Raw genomic sequence first — 17,647 nt, forward strand, 5'->3', positions numbered from 1 at the left:
TATGGGACAAACTATTGATCCAAATTACAGTGTGTGGAAAAACGTTGTTTATGACAGAATGGGCCGCTCGTGTGCAGGTTCCTTCACTTTACTGTACATCCGTGTCTCCTGCAGCAGAAACTCAACGTCGGTCTCACATGAATAATATTTCATGAACAGCACTGTCTGTATTTGATTACAAAGATTTGCTGGACAGAACAAGTGATGGCCCAGACACAAACTTAGCCCCACCTCTCTTAAGTAAGTTATCAGTGCGCACATCCTGTCATGTGACCACGTGGATTCCTCTGAGAGAGTCATGAAACTGAAAGTATTTCCACAGTCGACAGAGCAGGAAGTATAAACACAGCGTTAGTCCCGTTTTCTTTTTCTTCTGCGGTCAAAGTCTCTGAGTCAGCTGTCTCTCTGTGAGCTGGAGGGGAAATATGGAGGGATCAGCTTAATGCTGGACTGTCTCTGGATTTATTATCCTCTGACCTTCACACTTCTTTGTCTCCCAGTTTTGGGCGCGAGTCTTGTACAGACTTGTTTGTCTGACTCTTGGTCTGCACTCACAGTCAGTGTTGTTGGTTTCTCTCTCAGGCTGACTGAACATGAGTGGTTTGGAGGAAGACGAGGACACAGCAGAGTCTCCAGGATCCAGCCGTCTGTCTATGAAGAGCGATCGGTCCAAAAATCCTCCTCCAGTCTTCAGTGCTGATCCTGGACCCTCAGACGAAGAGTAAGAGCCTCTTTGTGCTGTAAACTGATGTCTAAGATGATTCTGCTGCTGTGTCTGTGAGAGCAGCTTCACTGAGCTGCTGCGTTCCCACTAACACAGCAGAGCTTCAGTGAGGATGTTCAACATCAGTTTGTTTTCCAGCAGGGAAACTAGTTTGGCCTGGAAACATCAAACTCACTGAGAAACACATGATCGAGTTCTTCTGTCTGTATCTGTATGCAGCTCAACATCAGTGAGGATCAATATTTCGATTGAACTGATAACAGGGAGATGGGGTGTAGAGCGCTACGCCTCCGCGTCAGACGGTGCCAGCTGAGGTGGCATGTCCCACCGGGAGGGGACCCAGGACACGCTGGAGAGTCTATGTCTCTCGGCTGGCCTGGGAACACCTCGGTCTTCTCCCGGAAAAGCTAGAGGAGGTGGCTAGGAGAGGGAGGTCTCTGCTTAGGTTGCTGCCCCCGCGACCCGGCCCTGGATAATAGGAAGAAGATGGATGGATGGAAAATAACTGGGAAAGCATAATTCTAGAAAATCTTTGGCACTGATGCTGACCCCCCCTCCACCCCAGCTGACAACAGCAGAGCAGCTGGCACTCGGCACCACAGACTGGTAGACAATGTCGATTAATGATACAGTTTGAAACCATGCAATCGAGCAGCGGTGGTTATACACACCACACTGTATCGGTGCCCTGTGTTTTCTATCAGAATAAGCATTTGGTTTGTCAGCAGCTCGTCTGTTGGATCGGACCACGCTGCTGCCTAATATGTCCCACACACTATCAGCTGTTGCGGTGAAGAGATAATCGGGAGGAACACCCCGCCCCATCTGAATGTGAGTGGGTGCTTTGGTGTTGAGGAGAGTTCATCTGAGGTCATCTCTTCTTAGACTGCTGCCCAGCGACCTTTCAGATGAATGGATGGGTACAAAAGTAAACAGATACCAAGAGTATCAGTGCCATTAGCTGCAGAGTGCAAAATACAGCAAATATACCACAAAGCAGTTGTACTGATGCTGTAATGAAGGGTTCAATGAATGTCTCTTGAACTCCATCAGATGAAGCATTGAAATTGGGAGCGTGGGTTACGGTTATTTTTATAATTTTGTTTGGGGTTTTTTCTGGTCAGAATAATTTTTCCTTGGTGTCCACAGAGAGAAGAAGAGTCGTCGTGTTCATGTGGAGGAGCAGCTGTCCTGCTGTGCTTTGTGTCAGGACGTCCTGAAGGATCCAGTCTCTACCAGCTGTGGACACTGGTTCTGCAGACACTGCAACTCCTCATACTGGGACCAGTCTGCTTCATCAGGACACTGCTCCTGTCCCCAGTGTGGAGAAAGATCCAGAACCAGAGCTGGACTGCAGACATCCAGTCAGAGCAGCTGTGTACAAAGTAAGACTGAACATCTGTCTGCTGATGGACTCATTTCTGAAAACTGGACTTCTTGTTAGATTTATTGTTTTTCTTTCTTTCAGCAGATGTTGGTCTGCAGGAGGTTTTAGATGAACATAAGATCAGTCTGAGGAGGAGATGTGAACGTGTGACTGAAGGAAGTGATGAAACAGGAAGTAGAAACCTCCTCAACACAATCTATACTGAGCTCTACATCACAGAGGGACAGAGTGAAGAGGTTCATACCCAACATGAGCTGGAGACGGCTTCCAAGATGGACGCCCTCCATGACGCTCCAATCAGGTGCCAGGACATCTTTAAAGCCTTCCCTGACCAACAGAGACCCATCAGAGTGGTTCTGACCAACGGCGTGGCTGGTGTTGGAAAAACCTTCTCAGTGCAGAAGTTCACTCTGGACTGGGCAGAGGGCTTGGAGAACCAACATGTCAGTGTGGTGGTTCTGCTTTCATTCAGGGAGCTGAACCTGATCAGAGATGAGCAGTACAGTCTTCTGGAGCTGCTCCATGTTTTCCATCCAACATTACAGAAGGTCACAGCAGAGAAGCTGGCTGTCTCTCAGCTTTTGTTCATCTTTGACGGCCTGGATGAAAGCAGACTTTCATTGGATTTCACCAACAGGAAGCTGCTGTCTGATGTCACACAGAAGTCATCAGTCAGCCAGCTGCTGACAAACCTCATCCAGGGGAATCTGCTTCCCTCGGCTCTCGTCTGGATAACTTCCCGACCCGCAGCAGCCAATCAGATCCCTCCTACATGTGTTGACAGGCTAACAGAAGTACGAGGCTTCACTGACGCCCAGAAGGAGGAGTACTTCAGGAGGAGATTCAGTGATGAAGAGCTGTCCAGCAGAATCATCTCCCACATGAAGACATCCAGGAGCCTCCACATCATGTGTAGAATCCCAGTCTTCTGCTGGATCACTGCTACAGTTCTGGAGCACATGTTGACTACAGAGCAGAGAGGAGAGCTGCCCAAGACCCTGACTGACATGTACTCACACTTCCTGCTGGTTCAGACAAAGAGGAAGAAGAACAAGTACCATGAGGGACATGAGACGAGTCCACAGGAGCTGACTGAGGCTGACAGGGAAGTTCTTCTGAAGCTGGGGAGGCTGGCGTTTGAACATCTGGAGAAAGGAAACATCATGTTCTACCAAGAAGACCTGGAGCAGTGTGGTCTGGATGTGACAGAGGCCTCGGTGTACTCAGGAGTTTGTACAGAGATCTTCAAAAGAGAGTGTGTGATCTTCCAGAAACCAGTCTACTGCTTTGTTCATCTGAGCATTCAGGAGTTTCTGGCTGCAGTCTACATGTTTCACTGTTTCACCAACAGGAAGTCAGAGGTGCTGGAGGATTTTCTAAAAGAAAAATTTTTAACCGAGAAGATTTCCAGTCTTTTTCTCCAACCACTGGACATCTTTCTGAGCAGAGTTATGGAGAAATCCCTGAACAGTAAAGATGGCCACCTGGACCTGTTCGTTCGTTTCCTTCATGGCCTCTGTCTGACAACCAATCAGAGACTCTTAGGAGGTCTGCTGGGTCAGACAGAGAACAGTCCAGAAATGATCCAGAGAGTCATCAGCAACCTGAAGCAGATGAACCACGATCAGATCTCTCCCGACAGAAGTATTAATGTCTTCCACTGTCTGACGGAGATGAACGACCTCTCAGTTTATCAGGAGATCCAGGAGTTCCTGAAGTCAGAGAACAGATCAGAGAAACTCTCTGAGATCCACTGCTCTGCTTTGGCCTTCATGCTGCAGATGTCAGACGAGGTTCTGGATGAGTTGGACCTGCAGAAGTACAACACATCAGAGGAGGGCCGCCGGAGACTGATCCCAGCTGTGAGGAACTGCAGAAAGGCTCGGTGAGTCCAGATGTGATTAACACTATCAGTTAGTGAAGATTAGCTGTTTAGTTCTTTAACTATTCAAACTATGAATCTTTCTACTCTTAAATAATGTTCCCCCTTTTTTACAAATAGTTTCATATTTGATATAATCCTCCTCGTGCACAAACCCCAACGAGTCTCTGGCTGTTTTTTGCTTTAAGGTTATTTTCTTCTGCATAATGACAGACTCTCTAAATGTGGACTCTCAGAGACTCACTATAAAGTTGTGGCTTCAGCTCTGAAGTCCAGCCCCTCCCATCTGACGGAGCTGACCCTGAACTTCAACATCCTGCAGGATTCATCAGGGAATCTGTTGTTTGATGGGTTGGCGAGTCCAACCTGCAAACTGGAGACTCTGAGGTGAGCTTGGTGACTGATTAGCAGAGTTCTGAAAAATACAGACAGGTTGCAACAAATGCACTGAGGCAATCACAAAGAGTTTGAATTAAAATAGAATAGAATAGGTGCAGTAATATGAGTCTGTGTGATAAACCTAGTTTGGACTTCAGTGAATACATAGTGCTGTATGCTGAACTATAACTACAATTTTATTTTCAATTCATTTTGATTGTATCTATATAGTGACCAATAACAGCTGCCTGAGACACCTAACTGTATGCTGTACTTACCTGACTGCACCTGTTGAAGTGAGGGGATGATAACAGAATCAGGTGTGCTGTATGAACCCTGATCAGCAGCAGTCCAGCTGTCACAGAGATCTTAGACTACATCATAGCAGACTTATTCCTAAAGTACTGAATCACACACACCGAATGCATTCCCTCTCTCACAAACAAACCCAACACAGTTTCAATAACTTGAAATCTGCAGTCACACCAGCGTATAGTCAGAATATTAAATATTAAATTAAATTAAATATTTTTAAAAAGCGTGGACTTCATATTTAGACTTGAATGACACTCCCGGAACATCAGCTTCTGTTCTATGGGAAGCAGGGAAAGCTGTGATGAGAGGTAAAATAATTTCTTTCTCATCACACAAAAGGAAAGAAGAAAACAAAAATATTCAGGAATTAGAAAAGACCATCAAATCCTTAGAAGAAGCCTACGCATGCGACCAAGATCAAGAAATGATGAACAAAATATGCAAAACAAAACTAGAATTAAATGAAATTATTAATAAAAAAAACCACAATTCCTAGTACAAAGACTTCGCTTGCAGAATTTTGAACACAGTAACAAATCCGGTCGATTTCGAGCTAACCAGTTAAAAATAAATAAAGAAAAAACAACTATATGTGCTGTTAAAGATTCATCTGGGAACATAATATATGACCCTGGAAGAATAAACAAAATTTTTAGAGATTTCTATGAAACTTTATATACACCACAAATAAACCCATCTAAAAATGAAATTGACGAGTTTCTTGACATCGTAACGCTTCCAAAATTACTAGACAGTCAAGCAATGGCACTGGACTCACCGCTGACGCCAGGTGAACTCCAGGAAGCCCTGATAAGTCTGCCCAATAATAAGGCTCCAGGTCCAGACGGTTTTCCTGCAGAATTCGACAAAGAATTCTGGACAATTTTGGCACCAGTATTCCACAGAATGTTGCAGGAAATCAAGGAAAATGGCAGACTACCACCAAATATGAATTCTGCCAACATTAATCTCCTGATAAAACCAGGCAAAGACCCTGTATATCCCTCAAGCTATCGTCCAATATCCCTTATAAATGTAGACCTCAAAATAATCTGCAAAGCTCTCTCAAAGAGATTAGAGAAAATAACCCCCCTCTTAATTCATCCTGACCAAACTGGTTTCATAAAAGGTAGGCACTCATCAACAAATACACGTAGATTACTTAATTTAATAGACTACTCATACAGTAAAAACATTGAAACCATAATATTGTCTCTTGATGCAGAAAAAGCGTTTGACAGAGTTAACTGGAAATTTCTATTTGCAACTTTACACAAATTTGGTTTTGGATCCTCTTTCATAAACTGGTTAAAAATATTATATAATTCCCCAACAGCTTGTATCAGAACAAATGACCAGACATCCTCCAGCTTCTGTCTCCTGAGGGGCACCAGGCAGGGATGCCCACTCTCCTCTTCACTGTTTGCAATTTTTATCGAACCACTAGCAGCAGCAATTAGACAGAATTCAGTAATTAAGGGCATAAAATGTAAGAATGTAGAACATAAAATCAGCCTTTATGCGGATGATGTGTTGCTTTTTCTCCAAAACTCACAAACCAACCTTTCTGCGGTAATTACTCTAATAAACTGGTTTTCAAGAGTTTCAGATTATCCAATTAATTGCTCCTTCCATAATTCTTCTTCTGCCCCACTACAATCTGGAAATATTAAATATTTAGGTATTAATGTCTCTCCTAAGCTTTAAGACTTAACTAAATTAAACCACATCCCACTTCTAAAGACAGTAGAAAGCGATCTGACTAGATGGAAATCTTTACCCATATCACTCATGGGAAGGGTCGCCGCTATAAAAATGATGATCTTGCCAAAAATAAATTACTTATTTTTAATGATCCCGAACAAACCATCACAAGATTGGTTCAGATCTCTGGATTCGTATATTTCTAAATTCCTTTGGAAAGACAAACCCCCGCGTATCAGCTTAAAAACGCTACAAAGAACCAGGGATAAAGGAGGATTAGATCTGCCTAACTTTCAACAATATTTTTTAGCCAACAGGCTTCAGTACATCTCAGAATGGTTAAAACACACCTTCTTAGATGAGCCCTGGCTAGATGTTAAACAGGCACTATGCAATAATCTAGAGATTTCAGACCTACTATTTTTCAGCTCAAATATCCAACGATATGAATGCTTCAAAAGCATCAACATCAGCTCTTCTCTGACAGCATGGTGGGAGTTTCTAAAAATAACGGAGTCCTCATTAATCCCATGCAAACGTACACCTATCTGGAACAACCCTGACATATTACAAAACAATAATATGATTAATTTTCCAGAATGGAGTTGTAAAGGAATTAAATACTTAGAACATATATTAGAGGGAACAGAATTTATTTCATTTGACAGACTAGTTACACAATATGGGATCAACAAGAAAAGATTTTTAGAATATCAACAAATTAAATCCATAGTAAAAAAGAAATTTTACCTCAGTCAAGTTGAATTGCAAACACCACCAAGTGTGGTTCAATTTCTTACTCTTAAAACCCCCAAATTATTGTCTAAAATAATTCTACTGTATATAGTATTTTACTTTATTCTATTCTGTACAGTTGTGTACTGTATTTACTCTTATTTTATTTTATTCTAATTTTTGCTTCATAACTTTTACACTGTCCACTTCCTGCTGTGACAAAACAAATTTCCCACGTGTGGGACTAATAAAGGTTATCTTATCTTATCTTATCTTAAAATATACAGAACACTTTCTAAAATAGATGAATCAATATCCCTTCCTATTGCAAAGTGGGAAGCAGATTTGTCAGTCGGCTTAGACCAAAACTTCTGGTCTCAGATTTGCTTAAAAACCTTTAAATTGATTAGAAATCCCAGTCTGCAATTAATACAATACAAAATACTACATAGAGTGCACTATACAGGTCATCGGATGTTCCAGATGGGCTTTACATCTTCTAACAACTGCTCACACTGTCAAGCCAATACACCAGACAATTACATCCACGCCCTTTGGTTCTGTCCACCAGTGCAGACGTTTTGGCGCGAGATGTGTGAAGACTTATCAAAGTATCTGAAATGTAAAATTCCAACCTCCCCTTTAGTGTGTTTGTTGGGCAAATTGGATGATGTCACTACAGAAACTAATACAGTCCACATGGTTTTTACTGCCCTATGCATAGCCAAGAAAACAGTCCTCATGAACTGGAAAAATAAAAATAATCTTAATTCTAGCCAATTTAGAAACCATCTAATAGATCACATTAGTCTCGAGACAGCCTCTGCCACCACATTAGATCAGTCCCTCTGGGCTCCTTTGATCGGCTCCATCACCTAGAGGGCGTGGGGGGTCGTGGTTTGGTCCCCCTTCGCCATTGTGGTTGATGTGGAGGTAGGGACGGGCTTAGGGCGTCTGGAGGATCCCTAGGGACGTTATCCCTGGAGGGCTTAACCCAGGGGTTGCGGTCATAATCTGGTTAGTGGCTCTGGTCGCTCTTAGAGGGTGTTCTCCTTGTGGCTACGTGCAGCAGGGCTGGGGGAGGGTCTGTGCTGGCGGACGTAGGTTACTGGCCTGGTAGCCTTGCTGCCCCTGAGTGGATCCAGGGCAGGCGTGGGGGCTTGGGGTTCGGGGGTGCTTCGCCTCCGTGCTAGGGCTCTGGCTGGGCCTTGGGGGCTTAGGTCCTTGTTGGTGTGTCGCCGAGGTTGTGGGCGGGTGGGTGCACGGGGGTTCAGCCCTGGCGCAGGGGGCCTCTGGCGCATCGGCCTAACTAGGGGGCTCTTCAACCGACAGGGAGTTTGTTCCATACTTGCAGGAGTCCACTCTGCAGGTGGGGGAGAGTCATAAGAGAGGTGGAGAATAAACTCAACCTGGGTGTCTACTGTCTTTTGCAGTCTGGGAGATGATTGAATGTTAGAGCGGGTACAATTTCCTCTGCGGTGGGGTTGGGTGGACTGCCCCGGGTCCTGTGGGGCTGGGCGGTCCTGCTGCCGTAGGCCCCAATCTGGATGAGCCTGGGCTCCCTTGCCTTGGTGGGTGCCGAAGGACGGGGGTGCCTACTGGGGTCAGCGGGGGAGCTGGCCCCTGTGAGGGGCATCTTGCTCCTCCCTTCTTTTCCTCCCCATCCCCGGCTGCCTCCCTCTTCCCGCTCCAACACACCCACCCACACATGCAGGGCCTTGGGATAAAGGTGTGTCACCAGGGTGCAGGGGAGGCATCCCCCCCCCGTCCCCTTCTGGCCACCTGTGCCTCAATTTTATTCCACAACTTAGACATCCACATTACTCACACTCTCATAACACATACATATAGGGCCTTGAGGGTGGGCACGTTAACCGCGTCCAGTGGACGGTCTGTGTATTCAACCCCACCTCTGGTGCCCACCTCTCAATTTTAAATCCATGTAGACATTGAGGGTTCTCGGGAGGGGCCGTGCTAACACCTGCTGCTCTCTGGCAGCAGCACCATGCTCTCCCGTGTTTTAAATGCACCTTAGAACAACACGCAGCAACACTACACGTGAGCGAGAGGAGGGAGGTTTGGGGTCTTCACACACCCCTGTTCTCTGCTGGCCATCGGGGCGGGGGAGCTGGGAGGAGGTGTTGGCCGTCCTATTGGGATCTGGGATGCGGGGCCTCCCTGCTGCTGCGGAGCCTGGGGCGGTCTGCTTGCCTCCACCCCGGGGGAAAGGGTAACATCTCCTGGGTCTAGGTGCCGTTTCCCCCTCCAGGGGCGAGGGTACCTGGACCTGGGGTATAGAGTTTGTTTGGGGAGTGTGACTTTGTGTACAGTGTCCATGTATGTCTATCCCTACGTTGGGTGAGTGCTGAGTATTTGTATATGTGTGCATGAGGGTGGGAATGCATGTTTGTGTCTGTGTGTGCCTGTTTGTCTGTGTTTATATGTCAGGTCGGGTCTTATACTCCACCTCTCTGGGTACTCCCAGGCCCTCCAAAGTATGGAGGCCTATCTCCCCTCACCACACTCCCTGCCGGTGACTGATACCTTCAGGGGTCGGTGCGTTGGTGGTTCTTGGTGTCTGGGGCTGGGCGCTCAGGTATGTACCAGCTCACTCCCGGTGACTATTTAGTGGGGCTTGGTGCCTATTGCTCGGTCAGGCCTCTTCCGGGGCAAAGGGGGCCCTCGGGCCTCCGGCCTCTGGGCCTGCGGCTCGGTTCACTCTGGCACAGCTGGCTGCTGGCAGAGCCGGCGGGCACGCAGGTGCAGCCCCCTCTGGCTTCTGCTCCGTGGCTACTGGGTGACCCATCATCTGGGGATCTCCTCAGCCCTTCCCAGGAGGGTGGCACGGATGCCCCTCCGGTGGTACTCCTTGGGCTCTCGCAATCTGGGGCCTCTGGATGTCTGGAGCCTGGATCTCCTCCATGCCTGCTTCATGCTCTGGGGGACGGGTCTAAGGCTCTCTACACCCTCTAGCAGACCGTTACATGGGGAAACCTTTTGATTACAAGCGCGTTGATCCACACAGGTGTGCACACGGGTGTTCACTGTCCATAGACATAAACTACACCTTTATTGGCTGCTATTTCCAAGCACATTGTGTGCTGTCGGTCCTGCTTGCTGCACAACAACATTCAATATTTAGTATTTACTGCTGTTCACACTTAGCTAGATTAACATGATGGTGTTGTGTTTAGTATGTTGCTCTGGGTTTTTTTTTTTGCTTGTTTTCTCTTCTTTTTCTCTCAACAGGTGATCCAGGAGATTTTTTTTTTCTCTTTTTAAGTGTCCTTTCTCACTGTCCCTTTTCCCCTCTGTTTTTCTTTTCCTTCATCTTTCTTTCTCCCTTTCCTATCCCCCAGTCATGTCTGTCCCGTCTGTAACAACTGAAAATAAAATAAAATAAATAATAACAACAAAGGTCGATCAAATGGACCAATACGGCAAGGCCGTGATGATCCATTTGGCAAAATAAATCCATTGGGTATCCTTGTTGGTCTTCAGACAACAATTCTGACGGCTAAAGAACCAAATGGGACAGACAAAAAAAAAAAAAAAAGAATATTAAATGTGATGTGTGTTTGTAAGAGTATGTTTAACACGGGTGATTGGTACAGCTGTGGGCAGGAGTGAGTTCAGTCCACCCAAACAAACGTTAAAGTGAAAAAATGTTCTTTTGTCCAGCCTGTTGAACAAGTAGCGCCTAAGCACGAGTACGGTTTCTAATGACTGAGTGGTTAACCTACAGCACCCCCCAGAGTCTTCACTGGCCGAGATGTTAATGTGATCAGAGGTACAAATTTCAGAGGAAGAAACAAACACCCGAGTCTCTCTGAGCCTTCAGAGGCATGACGAACAAAGAACAAGACAACAAGTGACATTTGGGCATGCCTGGCCTGTCCAGTATCCCCCCTCGCCAGCTGATCCAACATACCAGCGGGCGGCAATCAGTTCACTGCTGATCCATAACATATTGCTTCAGACCCAACGATATGATCATAAAAATCAGATTCAGATCATTTTGGATTCCTAAAAAAGAACAGTTCAAATGGCAGTGAGGACCAATTAATTAAAAAAGGTGCAGGGAAACAACTCTGTGATCCAGTGTATACCGTACCCACCCCTGTCTGCCACCTGTTGCTGAGTCAAGCCTCTCTCCAGGAGACTGATTTCACAGCTCAAGTGAGGTGTTAAAGTGAAGTTCACACCTGTGCATGCTCTTTCCCCACCAGAGCAGTGACGTTCCAGGTTTCATCATCATTGACTTTATCGGTTTGTTTCCCATGTTCAGATTGATGGACTGCAGTTTATCAGAAATCAGCTGTGTATCTCTGGGCTTGGCTCTGAAGTCCAACCCCCACTACCTGAGAGACCTGAACTTGAGTACAAACAAACTGCAGGATTCGGGAGTGAAGCATCTGTGTGGGTTTCTGGAGAGTCCAGATTGTAGACTACAGACTCTAAGGTAAGACACTATGTTCTAGTTTGAGATTAATATGATGATAAAGTCCATGCACATATTGTCTGGATGCATGCTCAATCATCCAGGTAAGGAAATCCCATAAAGTGGATTCTGTTCATCTGGATGTTTTCAGTGGGTGAAACGTTTCATCATCGTCAGGTGACGTCTTCAGTCTGACTGCAGGTTTCCAACCTTATAAACAGGACATTTGCACAGTGACTGAAACCAGCACCACTGAATGAACAATGGGCTGGGAGGTCAGTTCATGATCATTGATATGCAAATTCTCATGACCATTGATCAACAACCACTGATCAAACTCATTGATCAGAGACCATTGATCATTGATCAGTGGCCATGAGTCGCATCCACAGAGAGTTGGGGAATGGCTGCAATCACAGCATTGTAAGATGGTGACAGATGTACCCTTAGGCCCCCTCCTCGATTCAGAGATGGTCTTTCCCTTTTCACGTAAATGGCCTCCTTGACTCCGCGCTCAAACCAGCGTTCTTCCCTGTCCAGGATGTGTACATCCTCATCATTGAAAGAGTGTCCACTGGCCTGTAGGTGTGAATAGACTGCAGAGTCCTGAAGTAAATCCAAAATGCTGGAGAACACCTCTCAAATTTGTCCCCTCCATATTGGTAAATGTCAACTTACAGATGATTCAAGTGATCCAGTGATTTAGTCCCCCAGACCCCTTTATTAAATACCCAGCTTTAGAGTGGAAATACACATGTTTATGATTTGAAACCATGATGAAACTCATTGATTTTAAGAACCAGCTATTCTTTGCTTAGATTGGGGAACTGCGGTTTGTCAGAGATCAGCTGTGTATCTCTGACTTCGGCTCTGAAGTCCAACCCCTCCCATCTCAGAGAGCTGTGGCTGACCTGCAACGACCTCCAGGACTCAGGAGTGAAGCATCTGTGTGGTTTTCTGGAGAGTCCGGGATGCAGACTGCAGTTTCTGGGGTCAGTTTGCTGACTGTGTTTCTATTTTTGTCTTATCTGTTTATTTACCAAGTGAACCTCATTTGGCTACAGACATAACTTCCATTCAACATACACATTTCTTCTTCTTCTTTGTTTTTTTTTTCTTGTTTTAAGACTGTTTTCATGAAAGGCTCTTTTACAGCCATTATGACAACACAGCCATGTGTGATGGGAAGGAGATGGGACAAGACAAAAGACAGCCAGAGTTTAATAACAATTAAATGTAAAGTATTGTATAAACAGAGCATGAAAACACGTAAGTGAAGAAAAAATGTGCAGCTCATCATGTGAAGCCCACAGCAGCTTGATCTCAACACAGCATGAAATGTGAAAACTGGTCACAAACGTGGTTAGTTATGTTGCTTTTGTTCTTCTTGGTGGCTTAAGAAAATCCTCAATGCATCATTAAGTATAACCTGATGCCTTTTCCGGTTTACTAGTGCCACACATGATCTGTGCGACGACCTTCAACATCTGTCGGACAATGCTCGGGATTTTCTGTGAGTCTGTTGTGGTCAGTGCTATCCTCTGTGCTGTTGCATGCTGGGACAGCAGGCTGAGGGTAGCAGACGCCAACAGACTAAGTAAACTGATCACAAGGCCAGTAATACTGTGGGGACGGAGCTGGACTCCTTTAGGGTGGTGTCTGAGAGGCGGATGTTGTCCAAGATAATGATGATGCTGGATAACACCTCCCACCCACTCCATGATGTGCTGGCCAGTCACAGGAGCACGCTCAGTTAGAGACTGAGATTACCCATAATGCACCACTGAACGACACAGGAGGTCATTCCTGCCTGTGGAAATCTCTGTACAGCTCCATCGAATGCACAGCACAAGGTGCAGTAGTTACACCGTTCTTCACATCCTCTACAGAGAAAATAGCAAAATTAGTAAAAAAAAAAAAAGACCCCAACTTCAACTTTCCTGATATTTAATTTTGTGTAATAAACTGGGGGGGGGGTATATTGGAGCTAGTTGTATTTATTACAGCTTTTCTGTAACATATTGTATCATTTAATTGTTGTTACCATTCTTACTGTCTTGGAGTGACTGGGAGCACATCCTTCCCTCTGGGAGTAATAAAGTATTCTGATTGTGATGATAAAGTGAACAGAACTTTTTATCAGCACCTGTTCTACAGGTGGGCATAATTTTCTTTCAGTAATTCAACATTAATTCAGTTGTTTTAACAACTGACTTCATAAAAGCTGCATGATGTGGCTCCATGTCCTCCCAACCCAAAGCCAAAATTTCTCACTTATGCGCACTGTTCTGTTTCATTATTGGAGCCAGAGTCTGGTAGCAGGTGAAAAAGAGGAAAAATCCAACAATACAGTCACTGTACTGAAGTCCTGCACACACACGTTTGACCTAAATGCAAATATGCCCTCTGCACTTTTTACATAACACACCAACGCCATTATCAACAATCTCTACCAAAGATTAAAGGTAAATACAACCACCGCCCACATCACTATATTTAAAAAGCCTCACGCTTATTGAATAAAAAAAGACAGAGCAGATTTCTCCTGTTTTGGCTTCCCTTCATTGGCTTCCTGTTAAATCCAGAATTCAAAATCCTGCTCCTCACATACAAGGTCTTAAATAATCAGGCCCCATCTTATCTTAATGACCTTGTAGTACCATATCACCCTATTAGAGCACTTCGCTCTCGCTCTGCAGGCTTACTTGTTGTTCCTAGAGTATTTAAAAGTAGAATGGGAGGCAGAGCCTTCAGTTTTCAGGCCCCTCTTCTGTGGAACCAGCTTCCAGTTTGGATTCGGGAGACAGACACTATCTCTACTTTCAAGATTAGGCTTCAAACTTTCCTTTTTGCTAAAGCATATAGTTAGGGCTGGACCAGGTGACCCTGAATCCTCCCTCTCTGCATTTAATCATTAGTTATTATTAATATCTGGCTGTCTTTCACAGCGTGTCTTTGTCCTCTCTTCCTCCCATCACTCCTCCCTCCTCCTTGAATCAGGGATGCAGGCGTGGTTTTCTGTTTTCTTTGTATTATTGTAGGGTCTACCTTACAATATAAAGCGCCTTGAGGCGACTGTTGTTGACTGTTGGCGCTGTATAAATGAAACTGAACGGAATTGATTTGATGTAGCAGAAAGATTTCTTTGGTTTCTGTTTTTTTTAATGTGATTTCACCGATAATCTGATCAATAATCTTGTTCCTACAGATCAGCAGCATGTGACTGAAAGACAAAATGAATACATGTGCTGATGTTTCTATGATGTGTGTTTAAGGCTGATGTGATCATGATCCACAGTAACAGAAGCACAAAGCTGCTCTAGAAAAGTTCATTGATTAGAACAAAGTCATGCATTTCAAACTTGAGCACACCTGGTTGCATCATCACTGATTTTGTCCACATGTTTTATTATTTCTTCAGTTTGTGGCGCTGCAGTCTGACAAAGATCAGCTGTTCATCCTTGGCTGTAGCTCTAAAGTCCAACCCCTCCCATCTGACATATCTGGACATGTTGGGAAACAACCTGCAGGATTCAGATGTGACACAGCTGTCTGATCTTGTGGAGAGTCCACACTGTAGCCTGGAGACGCTGAGGTCAGTAAACTGTTGGAGTCAGATCAGTCTGAGCCACCAGCTCTTGTTTCTTGGGATCACATTTGTATGTGTGACCTGTGCAGTAAATGCATCAGTGACGTGTTTGTGCAGTAATGAAGTGTTCACGACTCTCCACTGTGGACCTGAGTGAAATCTGCATAGGAAAAAGAGCTGCTCTCTGCAACTGTGTGAGCTTTGAGCTCACCTCACTTTGAGGTGCTGCATCACTGACTGACAGCTGATGGAGAGACTCTCTGGGGACATTTATCACCTCTGCTCTTTCTTCTTCTCTCTGCAGGTGGAAAGATGGGAGTGAAGTGGAGAGAAGGTGAGCTGTGTCCACCATGATCACCATGTGATTCTCTGGACCTTCTGATGAGCTTCGTCTCTCTGTTAAAAGAAAAAGAAAAGTTAGCTGTATTTCTCCACTAAAAAGTTTTGTTTATAATTTATCATTATCAAGATTGTCTATATGTGAAGTTGCCTCTCCAAATGCTAAGCTCTGGTAATATTGATTCATTGAACAGTGGAAATGTGTCAGTTATTGCAGCTCTCACCTCCCACTCTGGAGAACAACACAAGTTTAAGATCATTGGGTACAGCTCGTACATAAAACAATATTTCATATTTTCATTGCTGGTTGTGTAGCATCTGTAACACACTCCAATATCTGTATGTAAAAACAATGAGTTAAAGACGACAGAATATTATTAATACTAAGTGTAAAAAGAATTAAAACTAGCATGAAACTTATGGAACACCTATAATTACCTGTAAAGACTAAATAAAGTAATTGTGAGCTGGAGGTCTAAAGCTCTTCAGTGGAGCAGCTTCTGCCAATCTCCTTCGAGAAACTAATTTCTGATGCCAAAATGCTGCACACGTGAGCAGAGTCAGGCAGGAAAACGGATGAGTTGAGCTCCAAAGGAAATGGACCAGTTCAAAGAAGGCTGGTGAGTGTTGGCGAGCAATGGAGCCACAACAGTGATACTCTACCGCAGAGAGAGCGACAGACACCAGACACCTGACAGCCAGGTGTCTGGTGTCTGACATGAAAGAGTCGAGAGAGACTGACAGTTCTTTTTTAGCTAATTCACTTCTCATGCCATCAGAAGGTCAGTGTAAAAAGGCTCCTGTAAAGCTTGTTTTACCTCTCCCACCTCCTAAGCTGATATCCAAAAATCCACAGAGTAGTTTGCCACAGTCCTCTTACCTCGATGCAGGGAAAACAGTCTTTGAGCTGCAGCATCAGGACCCTCGTCATAGAAAAATCATCACATTAAAGCTATGCTCCTCCCTTTACTGTAAGCTAAAAGCATGTATCTCTCTCTGTCCCTCTGACCTCTTTGTCCCAGGTCTTGTTGTGGCTCCTCTGTCTGTTATCCAAAGCACAGTTGGACTCATGTACAAGTATGTAACTGAAGTGTTTTTCTGTAAGAGCGTCACAGTGTATAAATATGTGTCTAAATGAAACCGTCGAGCGCTTGTACAGACGTTCGCTGTGTATGCTGTTTCTTCCTTGCAAGTAAAAGAAAAAAACGTGTTGGAGCTCTCTGCTCTATGCATCTCACTTTATAAGGGAATTTTTCTAAAACTTTGTCAAATACACTCTTGTATGTGGAGTTAAAATCTGTGTATGAAAGGTTAGGGTGCGCATTTAACACTGCCTGAGCTCACCATAGTGGATGTCCATGCAGCAACTCCACCATCAGAGGAATATGTGTGGGCAGAGGCCTCTTCAGGGGGCTGGCAGCAGATGGAGGCAAGAGAACTGCAGGAGAGTTTTGTGAGGGATTTTTCATGCCTTTCAGTGTTGCTTTTTCCTGGATAAGCTCATCCTGCTGTCCCGAGATGTGAAGCAGCACTGCTTTGGGCCTCACCAACTGAGCATCTTGCAGGACGAGGGATTCAGGGAGTTTATTTACAATGCACATGAAAAGGTAACTATTTATGAAATCTTCAAGCAGAGATAAATCCACTCTCTCCATTTACAAGACTCTTGGAAAGGAAAGTCCATTAGTGAATCCAGAAGTCCAATCATAAATCTCTGTGGTAGGGAAAAATGCCAGGGCTTCTGCACAGGTAAGTTATTGTCACGGGAACAACAAAGTTAGACTTACAGATTGGAGATGGTTTCACTAACATAGGTAGGTTAAGATTAATGCCAGCTTAAGTAGTGGACAGCTGATCATCAGATCCCGGAAAGGATCCCGCCGCCCCTGAGAGGTAAGGCGTGATTAGTGGCACCCATATAAACATACAACACACTCATAATGTGACATAATCCCATTTGTGGTGACTGTTCAGTTACAAACACATGTGAGTTTGGATGCTATGTACTGTATAGCCTGTATAATAAATAAAGCTACACAACATGGGGCGGTTCATTTACAAACACAAGTCTAACTCAAGTTTCACACTTTGTTTGTTAGAAAAATCAGATTGTTGCTTAAGTTTATACAAAATGTCAGAAATCTGCACGTCAT

The 17,647-nt window shown here is 44.7% G+C and overlaps 1 protein-coding gene across 1 annotated transcript; it reads left to right on the plus strand.

Annotated features, from left to right (window-relative positions):
• Positions 1 to 593: 593 nt before the first annotated feature.
• LOC102078831 (NLR family CARD domain-containing protein 3) lies at positions 594 to 16,704 on the plus strand. Its single transcript, XM_005456097.3, has 8 exons — positions 594 to 721; positions 1,874 to 2,102; positions 2,690 to 3,996; positions 4,207 to 4,380; positions 11,414 to 11,587; positions 12,385 to 12,558; positions 14,988 to 15,161; positions 15,460 to 16,704. The coding sequence occupies exons 1-8, from the start codon at positions 594 to 596 to the stop codon at positions 15,491 to 15,493; spliced, it is 2,394 nt and encodes a 797-aa protein (XP_005456154.2). The 3' UTR covers positions 15,494 to 16,704.
• The last annotated feature ends 943 nt before the right edge of the window (positions 16,705 to 17,647 follow it).

Source organism: Oreochromis niloticus, linkage group LG11, assembly GCF_001858045.2.
Source record: "Oreochromis niloticus isolate F11D_XX linkage group LG11, O_niloticus_UMD_NMBU, whole genome shotgun sequence".
Taxonomy (NCBI): domain Eukaryota; kingdom Metazoa; phylum Chordata; class Actinopteri; order Cichliformes; family Cichlidae; genus Oreochromis; species Oreochromis niloticus.

Bases quoted from the DNA above. Each gene is read 5' to 3' on its own strand.
- LOC102078831 (XM_005456097.3), top strand. From the start codon at position 594: ATGAGTGGTTTGGAGGAAGACGAGGACACAGCAGAGTCTCCAGGATCC. The intron at 722-1,873 runs GTAAGAGCCTCT...TGGTGTCCACAG, and splicing joins CCTGGACCCTCAGACGAAGA to AGAGAAGAAGAGTCGTCGTG. The intron at 4,381-11,413 runs GTGAGCTTGGTG...TCCCATGTTCAG, and splicing joins TGCAAACTGGAGACTCTGAG to ATTGATGGACTGCAGTTTAT.